Source organism: Sus scrofa, chromosome 18, assembly GCF_054392235.1.
Source record: "Sus scrofa isolate SSC_HxYL_T2T_F1_AM1 chromosome 18, Sscrofa_HxYL_maternal_Yorkshire_Landrace_v2.0, whole genome shotgun sequence".
Lineage (NCBI taxonomy): Eukaryota > Metazoa > Chordata > Mammalia > Artiodactyla > Suidae > Sus > Sus scrofa.
The window spans coordinates 49,526,223-49,544,240 of NC_139400.1; the positions used below are offsets into that span (position 1 = coordinate 49,526,223).

The 18,018-nt window shown below is 38.7% G+C and overlaps 1 protein-coding gene across 4 annotated transcripts in view; it reads left to right on the plus strand.

The window, feature by feature from the left end:
- KBTBD2 (kelch repeat and BTB domain containing 2) overlaps positions 1-18,018 on the plus strand; it is a 33,086-nt gene that overhangs the window by 9,805 nt on the left and 5,263 nt on the right. For all 4 annotated transcript variants that reach the window (XM_085005909.1, XM_021079001.2, XM_085005910.1 and 1 more), the window contains 2 exons: positions 3,035-3,549; positions 16,778-16,943. In XM_085005909.1, the coding sequence (XP_084862035.1) occupies positions 3,380-3,549; positions 16,778-16,943 (336 nt within the window). In that variant the 5' untranslated portion in view covers positions 3,035-3,379. The remainder of the gene's footprint in view (positions 1-3,034; positions 3,550-16,777; positions 16,944-18,018) is intronic.

Genomic DNA, 18,018 nt, shown 5'->3' on the forward strand with positions numbered 1-18,018 from the left:
AAATCAAGTAAAAAAAATTTTTTTTTTTTTTTGCAAATCTGACCTGAAGTAACATGAGACTATACATAGTATTGTTTTTCCTTTTTTTTTTTAATGTCCACACCTGAAGCATATGGAAGTTCCCCGACTAGGGGTCAAATCGGAGCTGCAGCTGAGGCCTGTGCCTTGACCCCGACAACTCTAGATCCCAGCCGCATCTGTGACTTATACTGTAGCTTGCAACAGGGCCAGAGATTCAACCCACAGTCACCAACACTATGTTGGTTCTTAACTTGCCAGGCCATGAGAGGAACTTTATACATAGTTCATATTTTTTTCACACTGTTCATAGTTCCTTCAGCGAATTCAATTATGGGGTCCTGCCCCAGACTTTTTTAAGAGTTTTGTAATTTATGACATATGTACCACATTACCTCTTTAAAGTCTGAAAAATTCTAAATTCCAGAACATAGCTGGCTCCAAGAGTTTTGATTAAAGCTCTTGATTAAAGCTCGTAGGTATGTATTGACTTACCCTGCTATGTAAGAATGCTCCTTTTCCCACACCCTCACTAACACCGGGCTTTGCCACCTTGTTAATTTGTGATAATAGCCAGTGATTTTAGATATTATTAGCCTTGGAGATTATAGTGGTAAATATAGATTTATAGTGTAACTTTCAGATCTGGAGGAGCAGAGTCACTTTAAATGACCCAAAGTCTCCTCCTTTGCACCTGTTAGCTACTTCCTTTTAGTTATTTGGCTGGAGATTTGACAGTCTGTATCAAGTTAGCAGTTCATGTAATAGTATAGTATGGCAGGAAGTTCAGTGTGACTTTCTTTTTGATATATGGATGATGTTTTTGTGAGAAAAAGTGTTGGTGGTTCTTGTGATAGTCAAATATATTTATAGGTTTCATGTTGACAACACTTGACTTTCTAATTACGGAACTGAGAGTCATCGAATTAGAAAATAGGTGATAGTTTTTAACTAACAATTACTAGCATTCTATATTCTCCCCACCCCTCACTGATTTATAATTCCTTTGTTACATGTTGTAAATACTGATTTGTAAATACTGATTTCCAAATAACATTTTAAACTTAAACTAGCTGGAATTTCTTTTGATGAATGGTATGCAGTATCACTGAAGCCTAGGTGTTTTTTTTTTTTCTTTCAAGTGGGTAACAATTGTACCAACATTATTTATTGAAATAAACCAGTCTTTTGTGGTAATCTGTGGGAAAAGAATCTGAAAGAGAATGGATGTGTACACATGTATAACTGAGTCACTTTGCTGTGCAGCAGAAATCACAACATTGTAAATCAACTATACTTCAATAAAACTTTAAAAAGTGAAAAAAAATAAGCCATTCTTCTAATTTGAAATGCCTTGTTTATCACATCTAATGTCTTATTTTTTTCACTTGAGTGTATTGTATTTACTTATTTATTGCATTTACTTATTTTTGTTTACTTGAGTTTATTGTAAATTTGTAATACATTTTAATATTTGATAAGAATCTGGGGGGAAACTTCCCCTTTCTTTCCCTCAAATATCTTGGCAGTTGTTGTGAATTCTTTGAGATGAATCTTCTGCAAATTGGATTTGTATTATTAAATTTAAACATTTTGAGGACATTCTTATTTGTATAATATGAAATCTTCCATGTAGGAATACATCTATTTTATTCATGTTTTATGTTTATGTTTTTTCAGTAAAATTGTATGTTCTTATAAAGATTTCAAGGAAGGAACCATTGTACAAAAAGATATTTCTTTTTTTTCTTTTTTTTTTTTTTTTTGTCTTTTTGCCTTTTTCTAGGGCCGATTCTGCGGCATGTGGAGATTCCCAGGTTAGGGGTCTAATCAGAGCCGTAGCCACCGGCCTACACCAGAGCCACAGCAACGCGGGATCCGAGCCGTGTCTGCAACCTACACCACAGCTCACGGCAACGCTGGATCCTTAACCCACTGAGCAAGGCCAGGGATGGAACCCGCACCTCATGGTTCCTAGTCGGATTCATTAACCACTGAGCCACGACAGGAACTCCAAAAATATATATATACATATTTCATTTACTTCCTTTGAACTGCAAATTTTAAAAATATAGTTTAGGAGTTCCCATCGTGGCTCAGCGGAAACGAATCTGACTAGTATCCATGAGGACGCAGGTTCCATCCCTGTCCTCGCTCAGTGGGTTAAGGATCTGGTGTTACTGTGGCTGTATAGGCCACAGTATAGGCCAATTTGACCCCCAGCCTGGGAACCTCCATGTGCCACAGGTGCAGCCCTTAAAAAAAATATATATATATACACACACACACACACATTTTATATATACCTTAAAAAGATAGATATATGTAGTTTAGGGAGTTCCCTGGTGGCACAGTGGATTAAGGATCCAGCATTGTCACTGCTGTGGCTTGGGTTGTAGCTGTGGTGTGGTTCAGTCCCTGGCCCTGAAACTTCTGTATGCTGCGGGCACAGCCTGCCCCCCAAATATATATAGTTTGTACTTTGGAAATAAAAAAGTTGAATTTGTTTATCAATATAGGTTAAGTAATTTAAATATAAGACCTGTGCGACTAAATTTAAATTACATTCCCAAAATGACCATCTCTTTCCAAAAGAGTTTTCTCCTCTTAAATTACAGCCATGTCTTGCCACAGCAAGTTATGTAGGAGATGCAGCTTTGGTAGTAAATTATTTAAATTATTTTTTTAAATTTTATAAAATTTATAAATGTGTGCTTATTTATAAATAAGCTTCTTACTTATTTATAAATGTGCTCCCTACTTTCTAGAATGTTTATATTTTGCATAGAAGGCAAAGGCTAACTTAAAACTACTAATGTTAATTTCTTCAGTCTGTTTTTTATTTTAAATCTAATAGATTTTTAAAATGTCCTTTTTCTCATGTTTCATTTTTATAATAATGTCTGAAGTTGAACTCCAAGTAAATATAATTCATATTTAAGACTGTCATTTTAAATGTTGCATTCTAAAAATGTTCTGGCCTAAATACTCTAACTTAACTTTCTTTTCTTTTCAGTTACTCCAGAGGATCTACAGAATGTAGGATGTTACCACAAAATCTACCTCATGTGTTATTCTCTTTTACTCATGAGCTGCACAGCAATTGCAAATTTGAGCAAGATATCTGCAGACTGTGTTGAAAAATTCTGAAGAACCTAATTAACACAGGATGACCTAGTCGTGATTCTAAGCCTATAACAAGATACTACTCATTAGTGAATGTGCCAGTCTTGGTTCTGAATGCTGCAGATAACAGCAAGCAGAGTTGCTCCTTTCTTTATTTCTGAAGCATTCACTTGACCTTTCATCAGTGAAACTGACTTTTCTAATCTGTTCGGGGAGATATTAATGGAATGCAGTCATGTCCACTCAAGACGAGAAGCAGATCAATACTGAATATGCTGTGTCCTTGTTGGAACAGTTAAAACTGTTTTATGAACAGCAGTTGTTTACTGACATAGTGTTAATTGTTGAGGGCACTGAATTCCCTTGTCATAAGATGGTTCTTGCAACATGTAGTTCTTATTTTAGGTAAGTACTTTAATCTTGATTAGGTTGTAATTTCAAGTGCAGGATGTTATCTTGTTTTAATCTTTTAATATGAATTCTTTTTAAACATTTAACTATTTGAAAAATTAGGTGTCTTAATGTTTTGCTTAAATTTTCTATGCGGGTGATACTGTGCTTGCCAGATCACCACCTTGCATTTATCTGTAAGTAAGGGACAGGCAAAAGTTTTTTGCAAAAATTTAAATTTAAATACAAGAAATTTGTTGAAATTAAGCTGTAGTTTTAATGATGGGGAGACAAAAAGATTCAGAATACTGTTTTTTCGTTAAAAGAAAAAGGAAAATGGGATAATTTTCGTTTACTCTTAAGATTTTAAAATATTAAATTTAGGAAACAGTCTTTATAAATGTAAGGGTTACAGTAGGTTTAATAATAACTTTTAGAGGATAACTGGTACTGTTAAAACATGTTAAGAACTTTCATTTTCTTGGCAAAAAATGAATTACTTTTCTCACTCTTGGTTATTATTACTATTTATGATATCCTTTTAGCCTTACCGTACCCCTTACCAGATATAAATAGTTAATAATTAATAACGTTGTTTTCTATGCCTCAGAATTTAGAAGCTGATTTAGTTGTTTGCTAATTACAAATGAATAAAGGAGTTCCCATAGTGGCTCAGAGGAAACAAATCCGGTTAGTAACCATGAGGTTGTGAGATCGATCCCTGGCCTTGCTCAGTGGGTTAAGGATCTGGTGTTGCTGTGAGCTGTGGTGTAGGTCGCACCTGTGGCTCGGATCTTGTGTGGCTGTGGCTGTGGCGTAGGCCAGTAGCTGTAGCTCCAATTTTGATCCCTAGGCTGGGAACTTCCATATGCAACAGGTGCTGCCCTAAAAAGCAAAAAAAAAGATTACAACTAAATAAAGCTTAACTTATTTTTATGATCTTTCTCAACCTTTCGTCTTTTTAAGGTAGGTTTCTCTTTTGGGAGGAATAGAATTGAGGTGTAGAAATCCCTGTATTTGGTCTCTGCCTTAGGTTGAATTTTTACTTAATATTTGAAAGGGATAGGGTGAATACAGATGAAATAAATGTGAACCAGTATATTCCTGGTCCGACTCTTGGCATGATCATAGATCAGCAATGAAAGTTAATTTTGCTGTTCTTCAGTGGCAGCTGTAGGTAGAACTTGACTTTTCAAGGCTAAGTTACATGAAGGTGTAGAAACTGCACATTCCTCAGTGTCACACATGTGGTGGTGATTATAGAAGCTAAGGCCCAAATGTCATTTGCCTTGCTGTGCAGATTCAGCTGTGGATTTTTCATGCAGTTTCAGACACTGATTTTCTTCTCTTGGAAAGCTTAGCATGTTTACAAACCGTGATTCTAGAGGATCCTCAGAATCTCTTTGTGCTTCTACAAATAGAGATTCTTAGATTTCAAACCTAGAAATTATGACTCAGTGGGTATGAGTTAGAGTTTTATTTGAGGGGGTGTTTTTTGTTTGCTTGGTTTGGTTTTGGTGGTGGTTGTTTGTTTTGGCTGCACTTGTGGCATATGGAAGTTCTGATAGCAGGGATCAGATGTGAGCTACAGAATTGGCAATGCCAGATCCTTAACCCGATGAGCCACCAGGGAACTCCCAGGGTTTGTATATTTAAAAGTGTCCCAGGGAGTCCCCACTGTGGCACAGCAGGTTAAGGATCTGGCCTTGTCTCTGAGGCAGCTCAGGGTGCTGCTGAAGCACTGGTTCAGTTCCTAGCTCAGGAACTTTCATATGCTGTGAGTGTGGCCAAAAAAAGAACTTCCTGTGATTGTGATGGTCAGGCTTTTTCTTTTTTTTTTCCTCTTGGATCTGTTGGCTTAATATATGGTGTTAGAAATTCAGGATTGTAGATTCAGTCAAAGCTGGGCCCATTAGTTCTCCTTTTTTACTGACTATTAATTATAAATTGATTATTACTGGCAAGAGCTTCATGCTTTAGTTGTGGATATTCAGATTGATAGTTGTAATCATAGAGTAGAAACTTTTCTGGTAATAACCTTAGCAATCATCTTGCGTAACTTTTAAACTCAAGCAGAATTTTTTTCTACGTATTTTCTGAATTGTCTTTTTTTTGGTTTTTTGAATTGTCATCTTTTTTTTTTTTACTTTTTTTAACTTAATGAATTTTATTATATTTATAGTTGTACAACCATAATCACAACACAATTTTGCTACATTTCCATCCCAAACCCCTAGCCCATCCCACTCCCCAGAACCTATCTCCTTTGGTAACCATAAGTTTTTCAAAGTCTGTGAGTCAGTTTCTGATCAGCAAAGAAGTTCATTGTATCCTTTTTTTTTAGATTGCACGTGTAAATGATAGCATATGATGCTTGTGTCTGTCTGATTAACTGCACTTAGCATGATAATTTCTAGATCCATCCATGTTGCTACAAATGCCATTATTTCATTCCTTTTTATGGCTGAGTAATATCCCATTGTGTGTATGTACCACATCTTCTTTATCCACTCCTCTGTCAGTGGACATTTAGGTTGCTTCCATGTCTTGGCTATTGTATATAGTGGTGCATTGAACATTGGGGTACATGTATCTTTTCATGATTTTCTCTGGATAGATGCCCAGGAATGGGATTGCTGGATCAAATGGCAATTCTATTTTTAATTTTTTTGAGGAATCTGCATACTGTTTTCCATAGTGGTTGCACCAGAGTACATTCCCAGCTAGTCTAAGAGGGTTCCCTTTTTTCCACACCCTCTCCAACATTTATTGTTAGCAGACTTTTCTGGCTGGTGTAAGGTGGTACCTCATAGTAGTTTTGGTTTGCATTTCTCTAATGAGTGATGTTGAACATCTTTTCATGTGTTTTTTGGCCCTCTGTATGTCTTCTTTGGAGAATTGTCTGTTTAGATCTTCTGCCCGTTTTTGATGGGGTTGTTGATTTTTTTGGTATTGAACTGCAGGAGGTGTTTATGTATTTTGGAGATGAATCCCTTGTCAGTTGCTTCATTTGCAAATATTTTCTCCCATTGTGTGCATTCTCTTTTTGTTTTGTTTAGGGTTTCCTTTGCTGTGCAGAAACTTTAAGTCCCATTTGTTTATTTTTTTTATTGTCATTAGGAGGTGAATCTGAGAAGATATTTCTTTTCTTTTTTTTTTTTTTTGTTGTTGTTGTTGTTGCTATTTCTTGGGCCGCTCCTGCGGCATATGGAGGTTCCCAGGCTAGGGGTTGAATCGGAGCTGTAGCCGCCGGCCTACGCCAGAGCCACAGCAACGCGGGATCCGAGCCGCGTCTGCAACCTACACCACAGCTCCCGGCAACGCCGGATCGTTAACCCACTGAGCAAGGGCAGGGACCGAACCCGCAACCTCATGGTTCCTAGCCGGATTCGTTAACCACTGCGCCACGACGGGAACTCCTGAGAAGATATTTCTGTGGTTTATGTCAGAGAGTGTTTGGCCTGTGTTTTCCTTTAGGAGTTTTATAGTATCTGGTCTTATATGTTTAGGTCTTTTTAATCCATTTTGAGTTTATTTTTGTGTATGGTGTTAGGGAGTGTTCTAATTTTACTCTTTTACATGTAGCTGTCTAGTTTGCCCAGGGAAGGGACTGTCTTCTCCATTGTATATTCTTGTCTCCTTTGTCATGGATTAGTTGACTGTAGGTCTGTGGATTTAATTCTGGGCTTTCTATCCTATTCCACCGGTCTATTTTTCTGTTTTTGTGCCAGTACCATACTGTTTTGGTGACTAGCTTTGTAGTATAGTCTGAAATCAGGAACCCTGATTCCTCCAGCTCTGTTTTTCTTTCTTGGGATGGCTTTGGCTATTCTGGGTCTTTTGTGCTTCCAAACAAACTTTAAAATATTTTGTTCTAGTTCTGTGAAAAATGTCTTTGGTAATTTGATAGGGATTGCATTGAATCTGTAGATGGCCTTGGGCAGTATAGTCATTTTGATAATATTGATTCTTCCAATCTAAGAGCATGGTGTATCTTTCCATCTGTGTCATTTTTTCTTTCATCAGTTTTCAGAGTACAGGTCTTTTGTCTCTTTAGGTAAGTTTATTCCTAGGTATTTTATTCTTTTTGATACAATGGTAAATGGGATTGTTTCTCTAATTTCTCTTTCTGATCTTTCATTGTTAGTGTATAGAAATGTGGTCAATTTCTGTGTGTTAGTTTTGTATCTGGCAGCTTTACCAAATTTATCAATAAGCTCTAATAGTTTTCTGGTAGTGTCTTTAGGATTTTCTAGGTATAGTGTCATGTCATCTGCAAACAGTGGTAGTTTTATTCTATACAATTTATATTCCTTTTATTTCTCTTTCTTTGATTGCTGTGGCTAGGATTTCAAAACTACGTTGAATGGTAGTGGTGAGAGTGGACATCCTTGTCTTGTTTCTCATCTTAGCAGGAATTCTTTCAGCTTTTCACCATTGAGAATGATGTTAGCTGTGGGTTTGTCATATATGGCCTTTATTATATTGAGGTAGGTTCCCTCTATGCCCACTTTCTGGAGAGTTTTTATGGGGTTTTGTTTTTGTTTTTTTTATCAGAAATGAGTGTTGGATTTTTGTCAAAAGCTTTTTCTGCATCTGTTGAGAGGATCATATGGTTTTTATTCTTCTGTTTGTTAATGTGGTGTATCACACTGATTGATTTGCGGATATTGAAAATTCCATGCATCCCTCAGATAAATCCCACTTGATCATGATGTATGATTCCTTTAATGATTGCTGGATTCAGGTTGGTAGTATTTTGCTGAGGATTTTTGCATCTATGTTCATCAGTGATATTGGCCTGTAATTTTCCTTTTTTTTTGTGGTAACTTTGTCTGGTTTTGCTGTCAGGGTGACAGTGGCCTCATAGAATGAGTTTAGGAGTGTTTCTTCCTCTGCGATTTTTTGGAATAGTTTCAGAAGGATAGATGTTAGCTCTTCTCTAAATGTTTGATAGAATTCGCCTGTGAAGCCATTTGGTCCAGGATTTTTGTTTCTTGGAAGTTTTCTAATCAGTTTCAATTTCAGTACGTGTGATTGGTCTGTTCATCTTTTTTTGTCGTCTTTTTGGGGGGGGGGTCTTTTAGGGCCACACCCACGGCACACAGAGGTTCCCAGGCTAGGGGTTGAATTGGAGCTACAGCTGCTGGCCTACGCCACAGCCACAGCAATGCCAGATCTGAGCCACATCTGCAACGCACACCACAGCTCACAGCAACACCGGATCCTTAACCTACTGAACAAGGCCAGGAATTGAGAACCTGTGTCCACATGGATACTAGTCAGATTCATTTCCACTGAGCCACAGTGGGAACTGTTCATCTTTTCTATTTGGTCTTGGTTTAGTCTTGGAAGGTTGTACTTTTCTAAGAATTTGTCCATTTCTTCTTGGTTGTCCATTTTATTGGCATGTAGTTGATTGTAGTAGTCCCTTATGATCCTTTGTATTTCTGTGATATCCATTATAACTTCTCCCTTTTCATTTCTAATTTTATTAATTTTCTTGATGAGTGTGGCTAAGGGTTTATCAACTTTGTTGATCATTTCAAAGAACCAGCTCTTAGTTTCATTGATCTTTTCAGTGGTTTTGTTTCTATTTCATTTATTTCTGCTGATGTTTATGATTTCTTTCCTTCTGCTAACTTTGGGTTTTGTCTCTTATCTCTAATTATTTTAGGTGTAAAGTTAGGTAGTTTATTTGAACTTTCTCTTGTTTCCTGAGGTAGACTTGTATTGCTATAAACATCCCTCTAAGAACTGTTTTTGCTGCATCCTGTAGGTTTTGGATTGTTGTGTCTTCATCATTTGCTTATACTTATTTTATTTTATTTTTTTGTCTTTTTTATTTCTTGGGCCGCGCCCACGGAATATGGAGGTTCCCAGGCTAGGGGTCCAATCGGAGCTGTAGCCACCAGCCTATGCCTGAGCCACAGCAACTTGGGATCCGAGCCGCGTCTGCAACCTACACCACAGCTCACGGCAACGTCGGATCCTTAACCCACTGAGCAAGGGCAGGGACCGAACCTGCAATCTCATGGTTCCTAGTCGGACTCATTAACCACTGCGCCACGACGGGAACTCCTGCTTATACTTATTTTTTAATTTCCTCTTTGATATCTTCAGTGATCCATTGGTTGTTTAGTTTCCATGTGTTTGTTTTTTGCAGGTTTTTTTCTTGTTGATTTCTGGTCATATAGCATTGTCAGAAAGATACTTGATGTGATTTCATTTTTTCTTAAATTTATACCAAGGCTTGATTTGTGACCCAGAATGTGATCTATCCTTGAGAATGTTCTGTGTTCACTTTGGAAGAATGTGTGTTCTGCTGCTTTGGGATGGAATGTTTTATAAATATCTATTAAGTCCATCTGGTCTAATGCATCATTTAAAGCCCGTGTTTCCTTGTTGATTTTTTGTTTGGGTATCTGTCCATTGCTGTAAGTGGGGTGTTAAAGTCCCCCACTATTATTGTGTTATTGTCAGTTTCTCCTTTTAAGGTTGTTAGCAGTTTCCTTATATATTGAAGTGATCCTTTGTTGGGTTGGTGTATATTTACAATTGTATCTTCTTCTTGGGTTGATCCTTTGATCATTATGTAATATCTTTTGTCTCTTATAATATTCTTTATTTTAAGGTCTATTTTGTCTAATACGAGTATTGCTACTCCAGGTTTTCTTTTGATTTCTGTTTGCATGGAATATTTTCTTCCATCCTCTTGCTTTCAATTTGTATGTGTCCGTAGAAGTGAAGTGGATCTCTTGAAGACAACATATATATGGGTCTTGCTTTTGTATCCATTCAGCCCCTCTTTGTCTTTGGGTTGGGTCAGTTTAGTCCACCTACATTTAAGGTAATTATTGATATGTATATATTGTTGCCAATTTATTAACTGTTTTGGATTTTTGTTAGTCTCTTTTCTTCCCCAGTGGTTTGATGACTTTCTTTAGTGTTGTGTTTGGATTACTTTTTCTTATATGTGTGTATCTATTGTAGATATTTGGTTTGCAGTTACCATGAAGTTTTGGTAACAGTAGTCTGTGCACATGAGGATTGTTTCAGATTGTTGCTTTCTTAATTACAAGTGCATCTCCAGTGTCTTGCATTTGTATCCTCCTCTTCTCATGATTTCTGGTTTTGGTAGCATATTTGTGTGTGGATGATTTCCTGCCTTTACTGTATGTATGCCTTTGCTGGTGAGCCTTGTCATTTGTAATATTTTTATTTCTAGTTGTGGCCTTTTCTTTTCCACCTAGAGAAGTTTCTTTAGTATTTGTTGTAAAGCTGGTTTAGTGGTGCTGAATTCTCTTAGCTCTTGCTTATCTGTAAAGCTCTTGATTTCTCCTTCAAATCTGAATGAGAGCCTTGCTGGGTAGAGTAATCTTGGTTGGAGGTGTTTTTCTTTCATTTTTTTTAAGTATATCATGCCACTCCCTTCTGGCCTGCAGAGTTTTTGCTAAAAAAAATCTGCCGATAACCTTGTCAGTGTTCCCTTGTATGTTATTAGCTTATTTTCCCTAGTTGCTTTCAGTGTTTTCTCTTTGTCTTTAATTTTGATCATTTTGATTAATATGTGTCTCTGGGTGTTCCTCCTTGGGTTTATTTTATATGGTGCTCATTGTGCTTCCTGGATTTGAGTGAGTGATTCCTTCCCCAGTGTTAGGGAGGATTTTGGCTGTTATCTCTTCAAATATTTTCTTTGGCGCTTTCTCTCGTCTTGTTCTGGCACCCATGTAATACAGATGTTGGTGGGTTTAACGTTGTCCCAGAGGTCTCTTAGACTGTCTTCATTACTTTTCAGTCTTTTTTCTCTTTTCTGTTCTGTTTCAGTGATTTCTGCTAGTCTGTCTTCCACCTCATTTATTTGTTCTTGTGCCTCCTGTACTCTTGCTTTTGGTTGCTCATAGTAAATTTTTTATTTCAGTTACTGTATTTTACATCTCTGCTTGCTTAATCCTTAAATCTTCTATTTCTTTGCTCATTGTTTCTTATAATTTATCAATCTTTGCCTCCAGTTTATTTCCAAGATCTTGAGTCATCTTTACTATCAATCATTAGTCTAGTCTTTTTCATGGAGGTTGGTAATCTCCAGATCGCTTACCTGTTTTTCTGGGGGTTTTTATTGTTCCCTTATCTGAGTCATAATTTTCTGCCTTTCCATTTTGTATAGATTTTTGGTGTGGTCTCCTTTTTGCAGACTATAGGGTTGAAGCCTCTCTTGCTTCTGATGTCTGCCCCCCTTGTGGCCGAAGTTGGTATGGGGGCTTGCTGCAGACTTCCTGATGGGAAGGACTGCTGCCTGCCCACTGCTAAGTGGAGCTGATTCTTATCCCTCTGGTGGGTGGGGCTTTGTCACTGGGTGTGATTAGAGGTGGCTGTGTGCCTTGGGGGGGGCTTTAAGCAGCCAGTTTGCTGATGGGTGGGGCTGTGTTCCCACCCAGGTTATTGTTTGGCCTGGGGCTTCTCAGCCCTGATGGGCCAGATGGGCCCGATTTTTCCAAAATGGCCACCTCTAGAGGAGCTCACGCTGATGATTATTCCCAAGACCTTTGCTTCCATTGGTCCCCCACAATGAGCCAGTCACCCCGTTTTCCTGGGAGATCCTCCAAGAACTGCAGACAGGTCTGACCCAGATTCCTATGCAGTCTCTGCTTTGCGTAGGGAGCCAGTGCACATGAAAGCCTGTGTGCACCTTTCAAGAGTAGATTCTCCATCTTCCCCAGTCCTGTTGAGCTCTTACACACAAGCCCTGCTAGCCCTGAATGCCAAAGGCTCTGAGGGCTTCCCCTCCCAGTGCCAGATCTCCAGGTGTGGGAACCTGATGTGGGGCTCAGAACTCTCACTCCCATGGGTGAGCCTCTGCAATATAGTTACTTTCCAGTTTGTGGGATGCCTACTGGGCATGTCTCTCAGCGTGGCCTCCTTTTTGTCTTCTGGAATAGGATACCTTTTTTGATAGTTTGCAATCTATTTTGTTGAAGGTTGTTTCCCATTTGGTTGTAATTTTTGTTGCTTTTATTAGAGAAGGTGAGCTCTAGTCCTTCTGCTCCCCATCTTCTTTATCAGGAAGTAACACATGGGTTTATGGGTTAGCTGTCTTACCTTTTTTACTTCCCATTAAGTATTGTATTTTCCTTGTATAGATAACACACAGTTCATTAAAATTTTCTAAACATGAGGTTATTATTTTATCTTTAACTTGATTGGGTTGAAGTTGGTTCTCCCGAAGAGCAGTACATTTAAATACTTCATTAATGTTACAGTCTTGAAAACAATACAGTCTTCTTTAGGCTGCTTATTATTTATCAGTAGCTAGTTCCCCTCTTTAGCATCCTTGGTCTTCTGTGAGGATATATTGTCCCTAAAGCAAATCAAATAATAAGAAGTAGAAATAATAGTAAGTAGAAAGAATAGTCCAATGCATGTTTGGGGCTAAATCTTCCCATCTTTTTTTTTTTTTTTTTTTGGTCTTTTTGTCTTTTGTTGTTGTTGTTGCTATTTCTTGGGCCGCTCCTGCGGCATATGGAGGTTCCCAGGCTAGGGGTCGAATCGGAGCTGTAGCCACCGGCCTACGCCAAAGCCACAGCAACGCGGGATCCGAGCTCATGGTTCCTAGTCGGATTCGTTAACCACTGCGCCACAACAGGAACTCCTTTTTTTTTTTTTTTTTTAAAGAGCCACACCCACAGCATATGGAGGTTTCCAGGCTAGGGGTCTAATCAGAGCTATTGCTGCTGAACTACACCAGAGCCACAGCAATGCCAAATCCAAGCCACGTCTGTGACCTACACCACAGCTCACAGCAGTGCTGGATCCTTAGCCCACTGAGCGAGGCCAGGGATCGAACTCACAACCCCATGGTTCCTAGTCAGATTCATTTCTGCTGCACCACGAAGGAAACTCCAAAAGTTTCCCATCTTTAAAATCCTGTATCTGGGCCAGTTTCATAATCCACAACACAAAAACACTTGTATGTCAATTCCCCCCAATATATAAATTTTTTCTGGACTGGGTAGATAGTTGTTATTATATATTCCCATTATAATAACTTGAAATTTTTTCAAGTGTTCTTCAGCTGAATCCTTTCAGATTTGTAGATCTCAGTATCTTACATATAATGCTACTATCAGTCTTTACCATTAGAAATTTATTGTTAGAAATTTTTCCTTTTGAACTAGACACATTCTTCCTTTGTAGTGTGAGTTACCAATTCCATCCCACTAAGAGTCAACAGAACTTCTAAAATCAAAAGAGCCTCTGAAATAGTAGTTTCTACGTCTTCGTTATAACATATAGTTGATTTTAGACCTCAAATGAGAGGATTACTTGAGAATTACTCAACACCTCTTCCACAGTGGTAATTCAGCCTTTTAATCAGGATGGCTAAATTTTTCTAATCAGGTTCTTCAGGAAGCCTAGAGTTCCTTCCTAGAAGTCTGTCATTCTGATGTCATAAACCATAGTCTAGAGTAAGTCGTCTCAGGGTCATCTTTTCGTCTGTATAGTCAGCTGTTTCCTTACCCTGTTAACTCTTCCAGAGTTAATTACCTTCTGCTGAAGTAAACATAAAACCACATGACTCCTAAATCTTCCATTTTTACTCAGAGTTCTTGTAGTTCTTTGGCAGGTTGCTTTTGCTTATCTCCCACTCTTCCATGTCAAACAGGGGAATCCAGAAGCAATAGGTCTTTTTATTAGAGTTTCTTGTGATGTCTTGGATATTTTTCAAGAACACATCCCATTCCATTACTTGGTTGGGATTATTTATTTTATGGCCAATCTGTATTCTTTGGGAGGAAGTCATCAACCGACACGATTGATGTTGTTTTTGTCACTCTTCCACTCCCTAACTGCCTGAAGGTTTAGCCTCCGTTCCTAACCGCTCATCCTGAGCTACCTGAGAAATTACGGGTGGCTTTCTAATTGTTTTTGCAGTGTTTGTTACCCTTGTCTATACAGTTTCTGACACCCCACCTCTCTTGCTCTGAGCAGTATTGTACTGGCCTGGTTGTTCTTGTTACTCTGATGAATCTTTCTCAATTTTCTGTCATTCTTCTTTCTATTTTGTTCTAATTGAACTCTACCTTAGGTTGGTCATTGGGATTCTGGGTAACTTTTTCTTTTAGTTCTTTAGTCTCTCTCGGATAACTTGCTTGGCTTCAACACATGTCACTTTGTAGATAAGTCACAATGTGCTGCATTAATGCCTGACCTTTACTGATCGTTGTATTATTTCCATTTGACACAGCTGTCCTTGCCTCAGATTAAATATATCCAAAATTTAGCTCACCTTTTTCACAGGATGAACTTTCTTCCTTGACCTTACAATTTTGTCTCAATGGTTAACAGTATTTTTTCAGGCACTTACTTGAAAATAAACAGATAACTTTGATTCTTTCCTATCTGCTTTTCTATTTTAATTTCTTATGTTCAGAAAATCACCAGATTTTGTTTGTTCCTTGTAAAAACTTTGTATCCATTTCTGCCACCCTGTCTCAGGTGGATCTTACTTCTGATCTAGATTATTGCAGTTTTCCTTTCTCCAGCCATTGGCCCTTGAGATAGGTCAGTACAGAGTGTTCATTTCAGAATACATTTTATTATGCAAATAAATCCATGCTCAGAACCCTTCCCCATTCTCCATTACATACAAGAAAACACTCAGACTCCTATGTTTGATTTTTTTTTTTTTTTCCTAGCCACACCCATGGCATATGGAAGTTCCTGGGCTAGGGGTCGAATTGGAGCCGCAGCTGAGGCCTCTACCATAGCCATGGCAACACCAGATCTGAGCCACATCTGCAAACTACACTGAAGCTTGTGGCACAACCAGATCCTTAACCCACTGAGTGAGGCCAGGGATTGAACCTGCAGTCTCACAGAAACAACCTCAGGTCCTTAACCCACTGAACCATGATGGGAACGCCTGTGTCTGATTTAATTTAAAAGCCTCCTGTGATCTGACTGCCACGCATCTTTCCAGTGTCCTGCCTGGGCCCTTATGTTCACCATTACCCTGGAAAAAATCGTTCTTAGGTTCTATCCTGACTCACTGTTTTATCCATTTTAAAGCTGTCCTCATCTTCTTGACCTTGAGGTGCCCAGGCTAGTGAGTATTGTGATTCCCCCTTTTGTGATCACTACAGGGGTTTTCCCTCCTGTGCATGCAGTAATATTTTTTGCGTTTTTTCATCTCTCCCATATATATATAGGTATTTTACCTTGTATTCTCCACGGCTCTTATTGCCTTCCCAGTGTAGTTCCTTATATATAATTTTTAGGAAACTGCCCTGCATATTTTTAGGAAATCATTCGAGTAAATAAAATTTTTTGGCTGTGCCCACAGCATGTGGAGGTTCCCAGGACAGGTATCAAACCCACACTCACACCACAGCAGTGACCCAAGCTGCTGCAGTGACAATGCCTGATCCTTAACCCTCTGCAACACAAGAGAATTCCAACATTTTTAGCAGCTTTTTTAAGCTCTAATTTGTATACCATACAAGTAAATGAATTTTAGTTACTTAAAGAGCTGTACAACCATCTCTACAGTCTAACTTGACACATTTCTATCATCTGGTGCCCATTGATAGTCATTCACCTTCTTAACCACAGCCCTAAGTAACGTAACTGTTGATCTCCCTCTGTCTCTATATATTTGCTTTTTGGGGACATTTCATATTAATCAAACAGTATGTGGTCTTTTGTATCTGTTTTCTTTCACTGAGCATACATATTTTTGAGGTTTGTGTTGTATATATCAATAGTTATAGAGTCATCGAGTCCCCTTTTTTTGTTGGGTTTTCTTTTTTTTTCCTCTCTTTTTTTTTCCTTTTTAGGGCCGTACCCACAGCATATGGAGGTTCCCAGGCTAGGGGTCGAATCGGAGCTGTAGCTGCTGGCCTGTCAACCCACAGAGCAAGGCCAGGGATTGAACCCACAACCTCATGGTTCCTAGTCACATTCATTTCCACTGTGCCACAATGGGAACTCCAATAGAGAGTCCCTTTTTACTGCTGAATGGTGTTCCATTGTATGACCGTAAGGAGTAAATTGATTTTGAAGTTTTTCTCTCAGATGGCAGAGTGGAATAGTTTGGTAAAACTTTGTCATTGGATTACACTTTTCTGTTGTCTCCCTCAAAAACATTTCCTGTAAGTTGTCTTATCAGCAAATACCCTAAATAAATACCCCGTATTGTCTGGGTTTTTTTAGCTCTGCATTTGTTTCCCCTTTGCTGCTGTAGGGCCATGTTCATGAGTGGACTAAGTGAAAGCAAGCAGACACACGTACACCTGAGGAATGTGGATGCGGCCACCTTACAGATAATAATAACGTATGCGTACACGGGTAACTTGGCAGTAAGTGACGGCACTGTAGAACAGCTCTATGAAACAGCTTGCTTCCTACAGGTAAGCAGGGTTCTCCTCTGTTAAATGCATTAACCGTGGTTTGATTTTTATTTTATTTTTCACCTCGCCTGCTTGTAAGCACAAGTGCCTGGGCCAGAGATCAAACCTATGCCACAGCTGTAACCAGAGCCACAGCATTGACAGCAAGGGGAAATCTGTGGTTTATTTTTTAAGAAACATTGTTTCGGAGTTCCTGTGGTGGTGGCACAGCAGAAATGAACCCAACTAGGAACCATGAGGTTCCATCCTTCGCCTCACTCAGTGGGTTAAGGATCCAGCATTGCTGTAAGCTGTGGTGTAGGTTGCACATGTGGCTCAGATCCTGTGTTGCTGTGGCTCTGGTGCAGGCTGGCAGCTGTAGCTCTGATTGGACCCCAAGCCTGGGAACGTCCATATGCTGCGAGTGCAGCCGTAGAAAACATTAAAAAAAAGAATACATTATACATTATATCTGTGTAATTTTATTGCATTTTTTATTTTTTTATTGCATACATTTTCCCTTTTTAAAACATGTAAGGGAGGAGTTCCTGCTGTGGTGCCACAGGTTAAGGATCTGACGTCACTGTAGTGGCTCAGGTTATTGCTGTGGCACAGGTTTGATCCCTGACCCAGGAACTTCTGAATGCCAAAAGCACAGCAAAAAAAAAAAAAAAATTTGAATATAATAATATTTTCTTCATTTTTTCTCCCATTTTGGAATAGCATGTGTTTCAGAAACAGGTTCTCAAAAGGGGAGAACCTTCAAACTAAAAGTTAAATTTTGGGAGCACAGTTCATGATGTATAGTAGGTATTTGATAAAAGTGTGAATAAATATGAATGACACTGGTCAAACCAGTATCTGTATAACTCTGGGAACCAGAGCGCGGTGTGTCCGTGCTGCGGTAGCTTTCTGACCCTTCCCCCAACCCCTGAAACTGCAGTGTCCCACTGTACCATAGTAGCTTCCTGGTATTTCAGAATCAAAGACATTCATATCCTAAATCCAAACTTTAGGGGGGAAATGCTTATTATAAGCACTGTCTTTCTATAGCTTATATGTTTTCATTACCTTTTTTAAAGCCAGGAACTAAAAA